Source organism: Hylobates moloch, unplaced genomic scaffold (assembly GCF_009828535.3).
Source record: "Hylobates moloch isolate HMO894 unplaced genomic scaffold, HMol_V3 SCAFFOLD_18, whole genome shotgun sequence".
Classification (NCBI taxonomy): Eukaryota; Metazoa; Chordata; class Mammalia; order Primates; family Hylobatidae; genus Hylobates; species Hylobates moloch.
In genome coordinates this window covers 77,024,256-77,044,100 of record NW_026652293.1, presented here as the reverse complement: position 1 = coordinate 77,044,100, position 19,845 = coordinate 77,024,256, and the positions used below count along the sequence as shown (strand labels likewise).

General features: G+C 39.2%; 1 protein-coding gene across 6 annotated transcripts in view; it reads right to left on the bottom strand.

Annotated features, from left to right (window-relative positions):
* CATSPERE (catsper channel auxiliary subunit epsilon) overlaps positions 1 to 19,845 on the bottom strand; it is a 168,353-nt gene that overhangs the window by 81,812 nt on the left and 66,696 nt on the right. For all 6 annotated transcript variants that reach the window (XM_058430493.1, XM_058430489.1, XM_032136925.2 and 3 more), the window contains one exon: positions 5,663 to 6,155. In XM_058430493.1, coding sequence (XP_058286476.1) covers positions 5,663 to 6,155 — 493 coding nt within the window. The remainder of the gene's footprint in view (positions 1 to 5,662; positions 6,156 to 19,845) is intronic.

The window sequence follows — 19,845 nt, the reverse complement described above, 5'->3', positions numbered from 1 at the left end:
AAAATGTCTAAAGAGAAAATAACTATAATAAAAATGCTGAAGGTTCTAGTGGAAAAGATGGGCAACATAGTGAAGAGAAGAGGAATTTCAGCCAAGATATAGAAATGATAAAAAAGGAACAAAATGGAAATGCTAGAAATAAAACAAAAATCAAGAATAAAGAAATAATTGGAGGAGTTTGAGACCAGCCTGGCCAACATGGCAAAACCCTGTCTCTACTAAAAATACAAAAATTAGCCATTAGCCGGGCATGGTGGCACGTGCCTGTAGTCCCAGCTACTCGTGAGGCTGAGGCAGGAGAATCACTTGAATCTGGGAGGCGGAGGTTGCAGTGAGCTGAGATCGCACCACTGCACTTCCAGCCTGGGCAACAAGAGTAAAACTCCATCTCAAAAAAAAAAAAAAAAAAAAAAAAGAGAGAGAGAGAGAAATAATTGGGCGTGGACATGGTGGCTCATGCCTGTAATCTCAGCACTTTGGGAAGCCAAGGTGGGAGGATTGCTTGAGGCCAACAGTTTGAGGCAGCAGTGAGTTTTGATTGTGGCATTGCACTCCAGCCTGGGTGGCAGAGTGAGACCCTGTCTTAAAAAAACTCAGATGCACTTACCAAGAAGCTGGAAAAAGCAGAGGAAAAAAGCAGTGAACATACAAGTGTCTACAAACTGAAATACAAAGGAAAAAACACTGAAAAAATAATGAACAGGTCATTTGAGATCTATGAGACAACATTAAAAGGTCTCATACAGGTGTTTTTGGAATCCTAGTAGGAAAGGAAGAACAGAAAATGAGGTTGAAGAAACATTTGAAGAGATAATAGCCATGGACATTCCAAGATTAATGAAAGACATAAACTCAGAAATCCAAGAAACTCAATTGAACCTCAAGTAGGAGAAATACAAAGGAAATAACATCTAGGCACATAGTAAAACTGCTGAAAACCAGAAAGAAATTTTCCAAGAACCTGGGAGATTTCATATATACATATATATGAATATTTCAAATAGAAATAAATATATAAAAGAATAAAATACTTAGGAATAAATTTGACCAAGGAGGTAAAAAATCTGTACACTGGAAACTATAAGATATTAATGAAGAAAACTGAAGAAACACATATAAATGGAAAGATATCTCATATTCTTAAATTGGAATAATTACTATTGTTAAAATGTCCATACTAATACCACCTTCTATAGACTCTGATTAACAGAGTCAATGTAATCTCTATCAAAATTCCAAGGGAATTTTTCATAGAAATAGAAAAAACAATCCTAAAATTCATATGGAACCATGAAAGACCCTGAGGAGCCAAAGCAATCTTGAAGAAGAACAAAATTTAAAGCATCATAGTTCCTCATTTCAAACTACATTACAAAGCTATAGCAATCTAAACCGTTTAGAACTTGCTGAAAAATAGACACATAAGCCAACAGAACAGAATAGAGAACCCAGAAGTAAACCCATGCATATATGGCCAACTAATCTTTCTTAATAATGCAAAGAACACAATCCAGATAGAAAAGTCTCTTCAATAAGTGGTGTGGAGAAAACAGGATATCCACATGCAAAAAAAAATTCTTCTATGCTATAATTAATAAAATTGCTTTCTTACTTTCTCTTTTGTATAGCTAGCTTGTTGTTAGAAATGCAACTGATTTTTGTATGTTGATTTTGTAACCTGCAACTTTACTAAATTTATTTGTTAGTTCTAACAGTTTGGGGAAAAAAGAGAGAGAAAGAAAAGGAAAAAAGAAGGTATAAAACTTGAAATTGTAGTAGTTATTAAAATTAACTCAAAATGGATTAAAAACTTAATGTAATATCTGAAACTCTCAAATTCCTAGAAGAAAACACAATAAACCACCTTGACATTGGTCGATATGGTCTGGATCTGTGTCCCCTCCCAAATTTCATGTTGCATATTATAACTTCTTCCAGTGTTTTACTTTTAGTCCACCTATCCCCTTATATTTAAAGTGGGCTTCTAAATAAAAATGTATAATTTGGTCTTTAAAAAAAATCCAATCTGACAGTCTCTGCCTTTTAATTAGTGGTTTTAGACCATTTAGATTTAATCTAATTATTGTTGTGTTTAGATTGAGTTATACATTTTATTTATTTATTGTATCCTCAGGGTTTTGTTCCTCTATTTCCCTTTTCTGCCTTCTTTTGGATTTTATAATTTTTTTTCATATTTCATTTTAGTTCATTGAATTTTTTACTCTATCTTGTATAAATTTTTTTAGTGGTTGCTATCAGGGTTACAATACATTTATTAAATTTATATATATATATATATATATTAGAGAAAGTGTCTCATTCTGTCACCCAAGCTAGAGTGTAATGGTGTGATCACAGCTCACTGCAGCCTTGAACTCCTGGGCTCAAGCAACCTTCCCACTTCAGCATTCCAAGTAGCTGGGACTACAGGTGTAGGCCACCTCACCTGACTAACTTTTTAAATTTTTTATTTGTAGAGAACAGTATTTTGCTTCGTTGCCCAGGCTGGTCTCAAACTTCTGGCTTTTAGCAATCCTCCTGCCTTGGCCTCCCAAACTGCTGAGATTACAGATGTGAACTATTCTACTCAGCCTTATCAGTGTTTTGTAGTCTTCCTTGCAGAGATCTTTTGCATCCTTGGTTAAATTTATTCCCAGTTTTTTTGGTAGGTATTGTAAATAGGATTGCCTTCTTGATTTATTTTTCAGCTATTTCATTATTAGTGTATAGAAATGCTGCTGATTTTTGTATGCTGATTTTATATCCTACAACTTTACTGAATTTGTTTATCATTTCCAAGATTTTTTTTGTGGAGTCTTTAGGTTTTTCTAAATATGAGATCATATTATCTGCAAAAAGGGACAGTTTGAATTCCTATTTTCCAATTTAAATGCCTTTTATTTCTTTCTCTTTACTGATTATTCTGGCTAGGACCTCCAGTACTAAGTTGAATACGAGTGGTGAGGGTGGGAATCCTTGTCTTGATTCAGTTCTTACAGGAAAGGCTTTAAACTTTAAACTTATGTACTCAGTATGATGTTTAGCTGTGGGTTTATTATATATGGCTTTTATAATTTTGAGGTATGTTCCTTCTATGCCTAATTTGATTTTTTTTGGGAGGGGGGATGGAGTCTTGCTATGTCACCAGGCTGGAGTCAGTGGTACAATCTTGGTTCACTGTAACCTCTGCCTCCCGGGTTCAAGCAATTCTCCTGCCTCAGCCTCCCAAGTAGCTGGGACTACAGGCATGCACCACCACGTCCAGCTGATTTTTGTATTTTTAGTAGAGATGGGGTTACACCATATGAGCCAGGCTGGTCTCGAACTCCTGACCTCATGATCTGCCCGCCTCGGCCTCCCAAAGTGCTGGGATTACAGGTGTGGGCCACTGTGCCTGGCCAGTTTGTTGAATTGTTATCATGAAGGGATGTTGAATTGTTATCATGAAGGGATGTTGAATTTATCACATGCTTTTTCTGTATCTATTGAGATGATCATATGATGTTTGTCCTTCATTCTGTGGATGTGATGTAACACACTTATTGATTTGTGTATGTCAAATTATCCTTACATTATTGGTATAAATCCCATGGTGTGTTCTGGTTTTGATGTGCTATTTCATTCAGTTTGCTAGAATTTTTTTTGAGGGTTTTTGTGTTTCATGTGCATCAGGAATATTGGCCTGTAAGTTTTCTTTTTTTGTGTTGTGTTCTTCTCTGGTTTTGGTATCAGGGTAAGGGTGGTCTTGTAGAATGAGTTAGGGATAATTCCTTCCTCTTCAATTTTACAACTTAATAGTAAAAAAAAAAAAATCCCATTTAAAAGTGGGCAAAGGTCATGAATAGATATTTCTCAAAAGATATACAAATGGCTAACAGGTGTGTGAAAACAGTTACCACCACTAATCATCAGGGAAATTTAAATCAAAACCACAATGAGATATCATTTTACCCTGTTAAGTGGCTATTATTGTTATTTTTTATTTTCTAAATTTTATTTTATTTTTAGAGATGGGGTCTCACCATGTTGCCCAGGCTGGTCTCTAACGCCTAGGCTCAAGTAATCATCCCACCTTGGCCTCCCAAAGTGCTGCAACTACAGGTGTGAGCCATCCTGCCCAGCCTGGCAATTATTAAAATGACAAAAAATAAATAAATAACAGATGCTGGCAAGGAGGCAGAGAAAAGGAAACTCATATACCCTGTTGGTGGGAATGTAAATTAGTACAACCGCTATGAAAAACAGTATGGAGGTTTCTCAAAAAACTAAATGTATAACTACCATACAATCCAGCATTCCCACTACTGGGTATTTATCAAAAGGAAATCAGTATATGAAAGGGACACCTGTACTTACATGTTTATTGCAACACTATTCACAATAGCAAAGACATGGAATCAACATAAGTGTACATCAATGGATGAATGGATAAAGAAAATGGGGTATATATACCCAATGGAATACCATTTGGCCATAAAAATAACAAAATCACGTCGTTTGCAGCAATATGGATGGAACTGGAGGTCATTATTGTAAAGTGAAATAAGCCAGGCACAGAAAGACAAATACTACATGTTCTCACTCATATGTGGAAGGTAAAAACCATGATCTCATGAAAACAGAATGGAATGATAGATATTATAGTCTGGGAAGGAGAGGGGTGCATGGGAGGGAGTACAAAGAGAGGCTGGTTAATGGGTACAAACATACAGTTAAATAGAAGAATAAGTTCTAATGTTTTATATCTAACTGACATATAGTTCGATAGAAGAAATAAGTTCTAGTGTTTCTAGTCTGTCTATAGTCAGACCAGGGTATCTACACTTAGCAACTATATATATATATGTGTGTGTGTGTGTGTGTGTGTGTGTGTGTGTGTGCGTGTGTGTGTGTGTGTATATATATATATGTATTTTTTTTTTTTTTTTGAGACAGGGTCTTGCTCTGTCGCCCAGGCTGGAGTGCAGTGGCACGATCTCGGCTCACTGCAAGCTCTGCCTCCCGGGTTAAAGTCATTCTCCTGCCTCAGCCTCCCGAGTAGCTGGGACTACAGGCACCCACCACTGTGCCCAGCTAATTTTTTGTATTTTTAGTAGAGACGGGGTTTCACCATGGTCTCCATCTCCTGACATTGTGATCTGCCCGCCTTGGCCTCCCAAAGTGCTGGGATTACAGGTGTGAGCCACCGCGCCCGGCCAGCAACAATATTTTTAACATTTCAAAGTAACCAGGAGAGAGGAAATGATACCAACACATGGACACAGTAAACACTGAAGGAGATGGATACCGCAAAGACCCTGACTTGATCATTACACTTTCTATGCATGTAACAAAAACTCATTATTCATTTTGGAGAGCTCATATAATCTTTGTTTGGGGAAAATAATTTTTGGGTCTTTTGCCCATATCAAGGTAAAACAAAGCTCTCATGACTGAACTACATAATAACCTACAAGATTAATTTTATTTTTAGTTGTTGGAGGTGTATCTCTACTGTAAAGAGGTCTCTGAGAAGTTGAGTTAGAGCTGTTTACAGCCTTAGATAAAACAACTGGGCAAAAAGCTGCATAGTGAGTCTCTGTTTATCACTGAGTAAATGGTATAGTAAATACATTTGTAAAATATAAATATATTTATGAAATATAAAATATCTTTTACTAACCTTGAATAAATAATTGACCCAACACCATTTTCTTGATGAAATGCCAGTAATTCCACCATCAGCAAGATCTGTAATTCTTCCCAGTCTTATAAATCCACGAAAACTTTTTACGTAAAGAACACCATTTATAAGAAAAACTATTCCATCCCGCGATAAGATCACATCAGCCACACTCCGTCTTTCATCATCACTCAGAATGTCTGGAGGCACTCTGATTCTGGTCCAAGATTTGAATGAATCAGTTGTTTGAAAGGTCTCCATATCAGTTACCAAAACAGCAGATGCAACTACACAAGCATCCCAGGAAGCCATTAATTGACTACCACGTGGTGAGGAGATTGGTAAATAACCAGGAATTTCAGGTATGGTCAACAAAGGAAAAGTCAACAGAATAAGACAATCTGCAATAAAGCAGTCTTGAAAAGTAACTTGGTTTCCTCTGATCTCCTTTAGTGCATCATCTTTTGTCATTGGTACTACAATACGCCAGGTCCTAAGAAGAGAAAGAAAAGAGAATAAAATGATCTCTCCCTCGTCTGATCCATCTTGTACAGTTGATATTTATCATCTTTAAAACATTTTAAATTTTTATCAATACAAATCTGGATAAGACAAATAATATTAAAATGCAACCACTGCCACATTGCTTTTGCCATTCTTCACTCTGGTCCCAAAGGAAAACAATCTTGACTCTTGCAGCTGTTTCTGTCTCTTGTATTCTCAAGTAAGATTCTTTTTTTTTTGGAGACGGAGTGTCTCTCTGTCGCCCAGGCTGGAGTGCAGTGGTGTGACCTGGGCTCACTGCAAGCTCCGCCTCTCGGGTTCATGCCGTTCTCCTGCCTCAACCTCCCGAGTAGCTGGGATTACAGGCACTCACCACCACGCCTGGCTAATTCTTTGTATTTTTAGTAGAGATGGGGTTTCACTGTGTTAGCCAGGATGGTCTCAATCTCCTGACCTCGTGATCCGCCCACGTCGGCCTCCCAAAGTGCTGGGATTACAGGCGTGAGCCACCGTGCCTAGCCTCAAGTAAAGATTCTTATATGCTCTTTCTTAATACATAATTTTTATACATTATCTATTACCTTCTTTTTTCTCTTTTATTACTGCTGCTTGTGGAGCAGGGCTAACTCCTAGGCAGTGTACCCAGAGCCAACCCTATTGCCTTCTTATATGGCAGATGAAGATGTATCTCTCATGTACTATGCCTACTTATACATCTTCTCTCCATCTCTCAAATTCGTTATATTAACTTTTTAGTTAAATGAATAGAGTGTTTATATTGTTTAGATTTACTGTGTGAATATTGCTTACTATTGAACCAGTTCTGCTATGAGTATGTTTTCTTCTCTCTACATACATACATATACATAAATTTTCCTGTAGTTAATACTTTTGTTTAAAATTTTTGGTTAGTTTTCCAATAGGTAGTTAAAATAGCATTTTATAATATTTTGCATGCGATAAATGCAGAGATAATCCAGTACTTGTTTCCTGGGGTTTCCCTTCATTACTCTCTCTCTTAGCTGCCATTTACAGGATCTCATGCTTTGATCTTCTCTGTTATGCTAAAGCACATTCTTTAGCACCTTCCTGTGAAAGGATGTATAAACATACATTTTTTGAGACACTGAATATCTGAAAAGAGCTTTATTTTACACACCTGATGAATAACAGGGAGAGGGCATTTTCTCCAGTCCTTTGATAATCAGAATCACTAATAAGAAAGTCAGGTGATAGATTGATTTTTATTATTTAAATTGTTGTCCTTCTGTAAGTTTTTGGGATCTTTCTTTTTTCTTGCTAATCTAAAATTTGACAGGGCAGAGTCTATCTTTTGAAGTGGGAACATGGAGTAATCTATAAAAGCAAACACTCTGACATATCTTAGAAGTACTGAACATCTCTGAGCAGAGTTTCTCAGCTGGACAATCCAAATGACAGCAGCCTGAAAGATGTTCAGTCAGCACTGCTTGAGTCACTCCTTTTCTTAATGAATACATACTTGGGTTGGTGATGATGACATTGTGCCCACTCAGCAGGACCCAGGTAAAGGGGACCTCAAGTTAGGGCAGTTGTAGAACTGTCACCAAACCTCTTATGCCTTAAACCATGCCAAAAAGAAACTCAGTGTAATTTCCACTTCTTGCAAGCCACATCACCGGCTCTAACATTGGTTCCAATTACAGTTTCTTAAATCACGATATCATTTTGCTACATTGTCCACTGGTTATATAATAACATCATATATGCGGTCACCTTGTAACTAGATATTTATGACTGTTTTGTTTGAATGAACAATTGATTATCTACAGGGATAAATAGGATGGGACAGGGCAAACTGCTCTTTTTCAATTTTCCTTATCAATCATTTTGTTTAAAATTTTAATTTTTAAAATTGTGACTATACACTTTTCAGAAATTTTTTGGCTTTCCACTGTATAGCATCCTAGTATATATATTCTCTTATTTTTGTGAAGATGCTATTCATATTAGTAAGAGCTCTCCAGAGAATAGAATAGGATATATAGAAATATACAGAGATTTATTATGAGTGGTTGCCTTTCACATGATTATGGAAGCTGAGAAGTCCCATGATTTGCTGTCTACTAGATTGGAGGCCCAGTAAAGCCAGTGGTGTAGTTCCACTCCAAGTCCAAAGGTGTGAGAACCAGGAGAACCAACAGAGTGAGTCTCAGTCTCAGTCCAGAGACCCCAAAACTGGGGTGCCAGTGGTGTGAGTCCTGGTCTAAGTCTGAAGGCTTGAGAAGCACGAATGCCAATGTCTGAGTGCAGGAGAAGATGGATGTTGCAACTCAAGAAGACAGCGTGGATTTGCCCTTCATTTGCCCTTTTGTCCTTTTCAAGCCCTCAATGGACTGCATGATGCCCAGCCACACTGGGGAGGGTTATCTTCTTTACTCAGTCTACCAATTCAAATGCTAATATCTTCCAGAAATACTCTCACAGACACACCCAGAAATAATGTTTTACCAGCTATCTGGGCATCCCCTAGCCCAGTAAAGTAGATGTATACAACTAACCATTACAAGTCCATTCCTTGTCAACTTGGCACCCATAAGCATCTCAAAGTATCTCCAAATAAAGACAATAACAAGGTCATAATTCTACCTAACATGGTACAACTATCCTGCACAACAACTGAAAATGCACTACTCTCTTCTCCAGAAGAGGAGGTTAAAGTCCTTGAGTGATGTTTGCTCTTCTGTAACTTAAATTATATGGTAAAAAGTTAACAATACTTAAATACAAAGTTAATACATGTTATGTTACATAATAAGGGGATAAGAGAGGAAGGAAAACAAATATATTTGTTTAATATATGTATATTATGTATGTATATATATGTATATTATGTATGTGTGTATATATATATATATATATATATATACACACACACACACACACGCACACAAATGTATTCTTAACAAAATAAGGAGGAAATACTCATGACAATTACATTCCTCATTTACGTAACTGGTTATGTGGTTATAGGCTGGTATTCATAGCTGATTTCCTCTGCTACCCATTCTGTATTACTTTTGCCTTCTGTAAGAACCTCAGCTGGTCATGGTTCTTTACCTGAGGGATAACTCAAATCTCCATTCCTAAAGTGTCTGGGCCATTTGTAGTCTTGGCTGGAATGGGTTCTTATAGTTTTCCATTGGCCTTAATCACAGAGCATAGTAATACTAGGAGATGCATAAGGGATCTCCTGTGTTTCAGACATAGTCTGCCTTATCTGCATTGTGGAATAGTAGTCCAATTTTCCCTCGGTAGTCTGGATAAATCACTCCAGCAAATACAGTATCTCCTGTCTTTGCCTGTTGACTCAGAGCCATGAGGAGCCCCAGGTGGTGAGGTGGTAGGCCAGCAGAGCATAAAGTCCTGGGAACAGGAGGCAAAAATTTGCTAATAGGTCTCTCGGGGTAATAGTGAGTGATGCCACTCCCATTTCCACCCCAACTCCTGGAGTTGAGAATCCTGGCAATCAGAAAAACAACACCATATATTAGGCATGATTCAGAGCATACATAGCCTTCTGGGGAACCTTGCTCAGCCGTTCAAGGTGTTGCCACCTGGGGTCACTGTAATTGAGTTTTCAAAAGACCGTTTCACTATTCTATCATGCCAGCTGGAGAACATGGTAAGACCAGTGAATTTCAGGAGCATGGATCCAGTGCTGTCTTCTCTTGTTTTGAAAAGACATGCTGTGTGAAATACCATGAGAGTGGATAAGATATTCTGTAAGTCCACGGATGATAATAATGGCAGAACGATTATGTGTAGGGAAGACAAATTCATATCCAAAGTAAGTGTCTATTCCAGTAAGAACAAAACACTGCACTTCCATGATGGAAATGGTTCAGTGTAGTCTGCCTGCCACCAGGTAGCTGGCTAATCACCACACAGAATGGTGTCATATTGGGGGTCCACTGTTTGTATCTGCTGCTGGCAGACTGGGTACTCAGAGATGACCATAGCCAGGTCAGCCTTGGTGAGTGGAAGTCCATGTTGCTGAGCCCATGAATAACCTCAATTTCTGCTACCATGGCTGCTTTCTTTCATGCGTGCATTGGGTGATGACAATGGTGGCTGGAGAAACAGGCTAACTGGTATCCACAGAATGGGTCATCCTATCCATTTAATTGTTAAATCTTCATCTGCTGACATCACTCTTTAGTGATCATTCACATGGGATACAAATATCTTCACAATTTTTGCACATTCAGAAAGGTTTATCTGCATACCTCTTCCCCATATTTATTTGTCACCAATTTTCCAATCATGTTCTTTTGAAGTACCTAATCATCCAGCCAAACCATTGGCTGCAGCCCATGAATTGGTATATAATAGCATGTCTGGTCATTTCTTCTTCTTCCATCCCTTTACTGTCAGTTTATGTGTGTCCTCACAGGTGAAGTGGAAGCTTGTAATTGGGTCTTATTTTTCAGTCCAATCAGCTACTCTGTGTCTTTCGAGAATTTAATCCACTTACATTCAATGTAATTCTACTTACATTTTAAAATTGTTTTTTAGTTGTTTTATAGATCCTTTCTTCCTGTTTTACTATCTTTCTTTTTGCTAACAGATTTTCTCTAGTAGTATGATTTTATTCCTTCCCTTTTATTTTTGTGAATCTATTACAGGTTTTTGCTTTGTGGTTACCATGAGGCTTACACATAACATCTTATAGTTATAATAGGTTATTTTGAGCTAATAACAACTTAACTTGGATTGAAATTTTTCTATATTTTACTCTGCTCTTCCTCACAATTTACAATTTATGTCTTTTTATATTGCATATACCTTAACAAATTATTGTGGTTATTATTTTTAATAGTTTTGGCTTTTAACCTTTATACAGTATGTGATTTACAAACCATCGTTACAGTATTAGAATATTCTAAATTTGACTGGTTTTTGTCACTGGTTTTATACTTTCAGATGTTTTCATATTACTCATTAGCATCCTTTTCTCTCAGCTCGATGCACTCCTTTTAGTATTTCTTGTAAGACAGGTCTAGTGGTGATAAACTCCCTCAGATTTTGTTTGCTTGTGAAAATCTTCATTTTTGAAGGATGGCCTGCCGAGCACAGTATTCTTGGTTGGCATTTTTTTTTATTTAGCACTTTGAATATGAATATATCATCCCATTCCCTTCTTGCCTGTAAGACTTCTGCTGAGAAGTCTAATGCTAGGTGTATTGGAACTCCCTTATATGTTATTTGCTTCTTTTCTCTTGCTGCTTTCAGGATCCTCTCTTTGTCTTTCATCTTTGACAACTTGATTACAATAAGTCTTGGGGTAGTCTTATTTGGATTGAATCTGACTGATGACCTTTAATCTTTAGGTACCTGGATAATTATAATTTTCTGCAGGTTTCAAAAGTTTCCTATTTCTTTTCTTTTTTGTTTTTTTTTTTGAGACAGAGTCTCGCTCTGTCACCCAGGCTGGAGTGCAGTGGCGCGATCTCGGCTCACTGCAAGCTCCACCTCCCAGGTTCACGCCATTCTCCTGCCTCAGCCTCTCTGAGTAGCTGGGACTACAGGTGCCCGCCACCACGCCCGGCTAATTTTTTGTATTTTCAGTAGAGACGGGGTTTCACCATGGTCTCGATCTCCTGACCTCGTGATCCGCCCACCTTGGCCTCCCAAAGTGCTGGGATTACAAGCTTGAGCCACCGCGCCCGGCCAAAGTTTCCTATTTCTTTAAATAAACTTTCTAACCCACTATATTTCTCTACTCCCTCTTAAACCCCAATGACTTAAGCATTTGCTATTTTGATGCTGTTCCATAAATCCCACTGGCTTTCTTCATTCCTTTCATTCTTTTTTTCCATCATAACTGTATATTTTCAAATAATCTGTCTTCAGGTTCACAGATATTTTCTTCTCCTTGATCAACTGGCTATTGATGCTCTCTATTGCATTTTTCACTTTGTTCACTTATTTTTCAGCACTTGCATTTTTGTTTGATTAAAAAATTCAATCTCTGTTAAATTTATCATTCTGATCATGTATTGTTTCCTCATTTTGTTGAACTGTTTCTCTGTATTTTCTTGAAGTGCACTGGGCTTCCTTAAAACAGTTATGTTGAATTATTTGTCGGACAGTTCACACATCTCTATCTCTTTAGGGCCAGTCACTGGCACCTTATTCTGTCCATTTGGGGACACCATATTTCCCTGATTTTTCTTGATCTTTCTGGTCATGCATTGATATCTGTGCATTGAAGTAGTAGACATTTATTCCAATCTTCACAGTATAGTTTTGTCTGGGAAAACAATTCAACAGTAGGCCTGTCCAGAGATTCTAGGTGGATCAGCTGGTGTGGCCCATAAACCTATGACCATGGCAGCCACTGAAACACTGGGGGGCACCTTAAGCCCAGGACCATCACAGTTGGTACAGCACCAAGCTGGAAACCCTTGGCCACTGAAGATAGTGTAGTGATGGGGTGCATCTGAAGTCCACAGCCTCTAAGATCTGCCTGCTGCTGAGGTTTCTCCAAAACCCAAGGCCTCTGTAGTCAGCTGGCAGTGATGCAGGCCAGAGATTGAGTCAATTTACCTTAGCATTCTGCTTCAGGGGTGACCAGAAAGGGGCTATGTTCCTATAGCTGTCCACTTTTTGGTGCTGCTGCATAGCATGCAAAGCCATCTGTAAACCAGGCCCAAATCTTCTTTTCTTCTATTAACTCATTGTAGGGAACGCCTCATGAGACTAGAGGTGCAAATGGGGAGAAAGAAGACAGTGTAGCAGCAGTAGGAACCATGCGAATTTGGGCCACTTCCCCTAAAATTTACTTGTCCTTTGAGGGCCTGTTAGGGCCCGATCATGTATATACCGCTTCAGTCTGATAATGGAGTATTGTGTTGCTGTGCATGTCCAACATTATGACTCACTGGGTCAAGTAACACTCAGTTCATGATGGACAGCTAGGGTTGCATGGTAACTTGTTGGCCCATGATCAAGCATTCGGTCTCTGCTAAAGCCCAATATTAGGCCAAGAATTGTCTCCTAAAAGGAGAGTAGTTATCCAAGGATGATGAAAGGGCCTTTCTCCAAAATCCAAAAGGAGTGTGGTTCAATTTACCTATAAGGGCCTGCCAAAGGCTCCACATAGCATCCCTATCTGCCACTGACATCTGCTAGATCAAATGGCCCAAGTGGCAGAACAGTTTGCACAGCAGCCTAGACTTATTCTAGAGCCTTCTCTTATTCTGGGTCCCACTGAAAACTCACAGCTTTTTGGGCTACCTGGGAAATGGCCCAGCATAACAATCCCAAATGAGGAATATGTTGCCTCCAAAATCCAAAGAGGCCCATTAGGCATTGTGCCTCTGTGGGGAAAAGAAAGAGAGATCAGCCTGTTACTGTGTCTATATAGAAGGAAGTAGACATAAGAGACTCCATTTAGTTCTGTATTTGAGATGCTGTTAATCTGTGACCCTACCCCCAACCTTGTCCTTGCAAGAGACATGTGCTGTGGTGACTTAAGGTTAAAAGGATTTTGGGCGGTGCAGAATGTGCTTTGTTAAACAAGTGCCTAAAGGCTGCTTATGGTTAAAGGTCATCACCATTCTCTTAAATCTAGAGAAAAAGAAAAACATTTGTCTCCTGCCCGTCCCTGGGCGATGGAACATCTCCAGGTAAAACCCTTTGTGTGCTTTGTTTACTGAGTAAGGAGAAAACCGCCTTTAGGAATAAGGTGGGGCTTGCTGGAACAATACTGCTAAAAGGTTTATGGAGATGTTCGCATATGCATCTCAAGGCACAGCATTTTCTTTTAAACTTATTGATGTTACAAGGATTTTTTGTTCATATGTCTTACTGCTGATTTCCTCCCTACAATGATCCTATTGTCCAGTCACTCCCTTATCTTTTTGATGGTAAAGATAATTATCAATAAATACTAAGGGAACTCAGAGGCCGGGGCCGGTGTGGGTCCTCTGTAAGCACAGCACCGGTCCCCTGGGCCCTGCTTTTCTTTCTCTACACTTTGTCTCTGTGTCTTATTCCTTTTCTCAAGTCTTTCGTCCCACCTAACGAGAAGCACCCACAGGTGTGGAGGGGCAGGCCACCCCTTCATGCCTCTTTCTTGGTTATAGGAGGGGCCAGATGCAAACAACTTAACCTTCACCTTAGAAGGGATATCCTGATAGGCCTCACACCACTGGACTGCAAGAAATTTCACTGAGGTAGAAGGCCCCATATTTGAGTTGGATTTTTTCTTCACTCTTTAGCTTCTGAATGTCCTACCAATATATCTAGGGTCACTGCCACTTCTTGCTCACTATGTCGAATCAACATAATGTCATCAGTATAATGGACCAGTGTGATATCTTATGAAAGGGAAAGGTGACCAAGATGCCTGCAAACTAAATTATGACATAGGGCTGGATAGTTGATATACCCTTGAGGTAGGACATTGAAGGTGTATTGCTGGCCTTGCCCATGGAAGGTAAACTGTTTCTGTTGGGCCTCATAGACAGGGATGGAAAAAAAGCCATTTGCCAGATCAATAACTGCAAAGCATGTAGCAAGGGATGTGTTAATTTGCTCAAGCAATGAAACACATCTGGTACAGCAGCTGCAATTGGAATTACCGCCTGGTTAAGCATATGACAAGCCACTGTCCACTGATCCATCTGTCTTCTGCACCAGCCAGATAGATAAGTTGAATAGGGACGTGGAAATCATACCATCCCTGCATCTTCCAGTTTCTTGATGGTGGCACTAGTCTTTGCAATCCCTCCAGGAATTCAGCACTGCTTTTGATTTACTATTTTCCAAGGTAGAGGCAGTGCTAATGGCTTCCACATGGCCTTACTCACCATAATTATCCTCACTTCACAGGACAGGAACTAATATGGGCATTCTGTCAGCTGCTAAGTATTATCCCAAGTATGCATCCTAGAACTGAAGGAAGAATCACAGCGTGGGTTTGGAGACCACTGGATTCACAGTGAGATAGGCCTAAGTTAAAACTCCATTGATCATCTAACCTCCATAAGCCCGTATTCTGATAGAGGCCCATGGTGACATTTTGGATCTCCTGGAATCAGTGTCAGTTCAGAGCCAGTGGCCAGTAATCTGTGAAATGTCTGATATTTCCTTTTCCCCAATGTACAATTACCCTGGTTAGAGGCCACAGGTCCCTTTGAGGTAGGCTGGGAAAAAGATTAACAACATAAATTTTTATGATGTATAAAGGTCCTTCCTGAAGGGGATGCACCCACCTCTTTATTTAAGGGCTTTTGGGTCTATAGACAGGCTCAAGTCTGCTATGTATATTTTTTGTGAAGTTTTCTTTTGCTCCCTGCTTTGTGCTGTTTCTTCTGATTTCCATTTTTCTGGTTATTGAGTTAGGTGTCTGACTTTCATGTTGTAGGCTTTCTGAAATTTTCTGGTGGTCCTTCACTGTACACTAATATTTAAGAGAGGAGCCATGATAAGGTGCGAGTCAGCTTTATCACTGAGCGTATGACACCTCTTGCGTCCATTGTGACCCACTATGTTTCTCCCCACACCTCATAAGTTCTTTTAAGTAGGTCTGATCAGTTAATCCAAAGAAGAATCCTCTCTTTTCTTGAAAAGAGGATATATATTTCTATATTTAGGGAGGAGGGCTGGAAAAAAGGGCTGAATGCACACTGGGGAGTTCCTACCATATTATTATTTTACTTTTATTTTATATATATATATATAAATATATATATTTAAAGTAAAATTTAAAATAAAAATATATATATATTACTGTTATTGACTATAGTCACCCTGATGCACAATAATCTGAAAACTTATTCCTCCTGTAAACCTGAACTTTTGTACCCTTTGATTAATACTTCCTCCTTTTCACACCCTCCCTCACCTTGGTTCTGGTAACCATCATTCTACTCTCTACTTCTATGAGGTCAACTTTTTAGCATTTTCATATAAGTGAGATCATACAGTATTTGTCCTTCTATGCCTGGCTCATTTCACTTAATGTAATGTCCTCCAGGTTTCCCTGTGCTGTTACAAGTGAAAGAATTTCCTTCTTTTTAGAAGGCTGAATAGTATTCCACTGTGTATATATATCACATCTTCTTTATCCATGCATCTTCTGATGGACACATAAGTTGTTTCTGTATCTCAGCTATTGTGAATCAGTGAACACGGGAATGCAGATATCCCTTCCACATATTGATTTCGATTCCTTTGGATATACACTTAGAAGTGGGATTGCCGGATCCCACTGGTAGCTGTAGTGGATTGCTGGTAATTCTATTTGAGTTTTTTGAGAAACTTCCATACCATTTCCCATAATGGCTATATTAAATTATATTCCCAACAACAATGTACCAGGTATACTTTTGATCCACATCTTTACCAATACTTGTTATCTTTCATCTTTTTGATAAAAGTCACTCCAATAGGTATGAGGTGATACCTCACTGTGCTTTTAATTTGCATTTCCCTAATGATTAGAGATGCTGCACTTTTTTTTCACGTACCTATTGTATTGTTGTTTGGAATCTGTAGTTGGGCAGGGCTGCATGCTGGGACCTAAGGCTAGGTGAGGTCTACAGAGTGGACAGGGCCAGAGGCTATGCGCCACACATATGCATTGGCTGAGCTTATCTTTAGATCCAGGGTAGTCTTATACACCATGGTATACTATGCAGCCATAAAAAAGAATAAAATATGTCCTTTACAGCAACATAAATGAAGCTGGATGCCATTATCTTAAGTGAAATAACTCAGAAACAGAAAATCAAATACTGCATGTTCTCACTTATAAGAAGTGGGAGCTAAACAACGGGTACACAAGGACATATAGACGGAAATAATAGACAGTGGGGACTCCACGAAGGGACAGGGTGGGAGGGGAGGGAGGGTTAAAAAATTACCTATTGAGTACAATGTTCACTATTTGGGTAATGGGTACACTAGATGCCCAAATATCACCATTACTCAATATATCCATGTAACAAACCTACACACGTACACCTTGAATCTAAAATTTAAAAACAGAAAAGCACAGCATCAAGGTGTGGTGGAGTTGCCACTCAGCTGTTGGTGTTGTGTGAGGCCAGATACTCCCTCCAGGTAAATGCTGACCTCCACTTGCTTCCTGGTCGGGGAGGCTTCAGGAAAGCACCAGGGTTTGGTTGGAACACCGCCCTACTTCTGCAGTTCAGCGGGGCCAGATGCTCCCTCCAGAGGAAAACACGGACCTGCACCTGCCTTCTGGCCTGGGGAAGGTTTAAGGAGAATGCTGGGGCTGGATGGGGCAGCTAGCTAGCGACATGAGGCTGGCAGACCTATGGATCATGTTTCTTGCAGAGTGACGCTGTTGGCTAGTCCCTCTGGTGTGGTGCCCCATTTGCCAGAATGCAGAGGCCTCACTAATATCACGTGCTGGTTGCTGTATGTTCCAGGCCCCGTTCTTCATTTCTAACTGATCCCAGGTGGTCTAGCCCTGCTGGTACTCCCAATGAGGTCCTGTGGGGTGAGACATGACTAAGCCTCCTGTGAAGGGTCCCAGAATGGTGGGAAAGTTGAATATCCAGCTCCACTATCTTTCCCCATGGGGGAAACTGTGGGCCTAGGGGTATCTATGTGTGCCGCTGTGTAGCTTGGGAGACACGTGACATGGTCAAAGAGAAACAATTCCTCTTACCCTTTGAATATGGCTTTTCTTAGTTCTGCAGTCCAATGGGGTGTTTCAGCCTCACTTCTGAGTCCTTGGATATTGGCAAAGGTATTCTTGTTTGTGGATAGTTGCTAGCTGTATTTCTAGGGATGTGGGGAGTTGGGCCAGAGAACTCCAATTCTACCATCTTGCTGATGCAACTTCCCAGCAATTTAGAATTCTCTTCTATAAGCGCTTACTTAACAGAATTGCCAAACACTACTCAGTTACCACTTCTCCCTCTGCTTTCTATCTTTTGTTCTTGCCTCCCTTCCAATTTTTGACTTTATAGGTTTGTAACCTTAAAAAATTTTTTTTCTCCCTGTCATTTTGGTAAGATTTTGGGAGAGAATAGAGATAAATAAATGTACTTAATGTGCCATGTTTTAATTTATCTTCATTTAACTAAGTTTCAATAAGCCGTGTTCCTTTTTTTCTTTTGAAAAGATTTTTTAAAAATAAGAGATGGGGGTCTCATTATGTTGCCCAGGCTGGTCTCAAACTCCTGGGCTCAAGACATCCTCCTGTGTCAGCCTCCCGAGGGTGCACAGCACTGCACCCAGCCTAGTTATGTTCTGCTTAGGAGCTTAGGTGGCCCCTTAATTATATACAGGAAAAAAACCTCAAACTTTTCCCAATGATTTTCTGGGAATCTCCATATTTTTTCCTTTTCTTTGCTATTCAGTTTCATTTGCCATATTATATTTCAGATGTGTTCTTTCCTCCTTCCAAAACTGTTTATAGTCTTCCCCTGTCTTGGAGTACCCACTTCCCTCTTCTCCTTCCCTATACTATACTTGTTCTTCAAGGTCCTGCACAATTACTGCCTCTTGTATTTTTCTTTCTTGTTTTCCCACAAAATATATCTTTTATAAGAATAATATTTCCTAAGCTCATATTAGTCAATCATGTTAATAAAATGTTATGACATCCCAGGCTACATATTCTAAATGGTTCTCTGAATTCTCTACATAGGCATATTTTCCTCATATTTATTTTAAAGTATAACTTAATAATTTCATTATGACTATATCATGTATACAAAAGAGTATATAATGCACATACACCATTTAAAGAATACAAAGATGAATACCTGTGTGTTAACCACCCAGACCGAGAATCAGAACATTACCAATACCTTAGAAATTTCCCGTATGCCTCACCTTCCCTACCTCCCCCACCTGCTCACAGGTAATCACTGACCTGATTTAGTGATTGCATTTATGTTTACATTCCCATGGGGTTTTTTTTTTTGGTGGGGAGACAGGGTCTCATTCTTCCACCCAGGCTGGAGTGCAGTGGCAAGATCATGGCTCACTGCAGCCTTAGTCTCCTGGGCTCAAGAGAGCCTCCCACCTCAGCCTCCCAAGTAGCTAGGACCACAGGCGCAAACCACCGTGCCCAGCTAATTAAAACATTTTTTTTTTTTTAAAGAGACGGGGTCTCCTTATGTTGCCCAGGCTGGCCTTGAACTCCTGGGCTCAAGCAATACTCCCACCTTGGTCTCCCAAAGTGTTGGGATTACTGGTCTGAGCAACTGTGCCTGGCCTCCCATGCGTTTCTACAACTAGTTTTGCCACATATATGTCTTAACAACATAGAAGTGCAAAGAGAAATAGAAAAATCCACTATTATCTTTTGTAACTTCAACACCTCTCTATCATTAATTAACAGATCCAGCAGGCAGAAAGTCAGTAAGGACATAGCTGAACTAATCAACCAACTAGATTTAATGGATACTTATAGACTACTTCATCCAACAACAGGAGAATACATATTTTTCTCAGTCCCACATAAGAATTCACCAAGATGCACCATACGCTGGGCCATAAAATGCACCTTAAGAAAATTTAAAAGAATAGAAATTATACAAAGTATGGTCTCAAACCACAATGTAATTAAAACTAGAAGTCAAATCCACATAAAAAGCTGTATCTATTAAATAAACTGGAAAAATAATTAATAATCTTCCAAAACA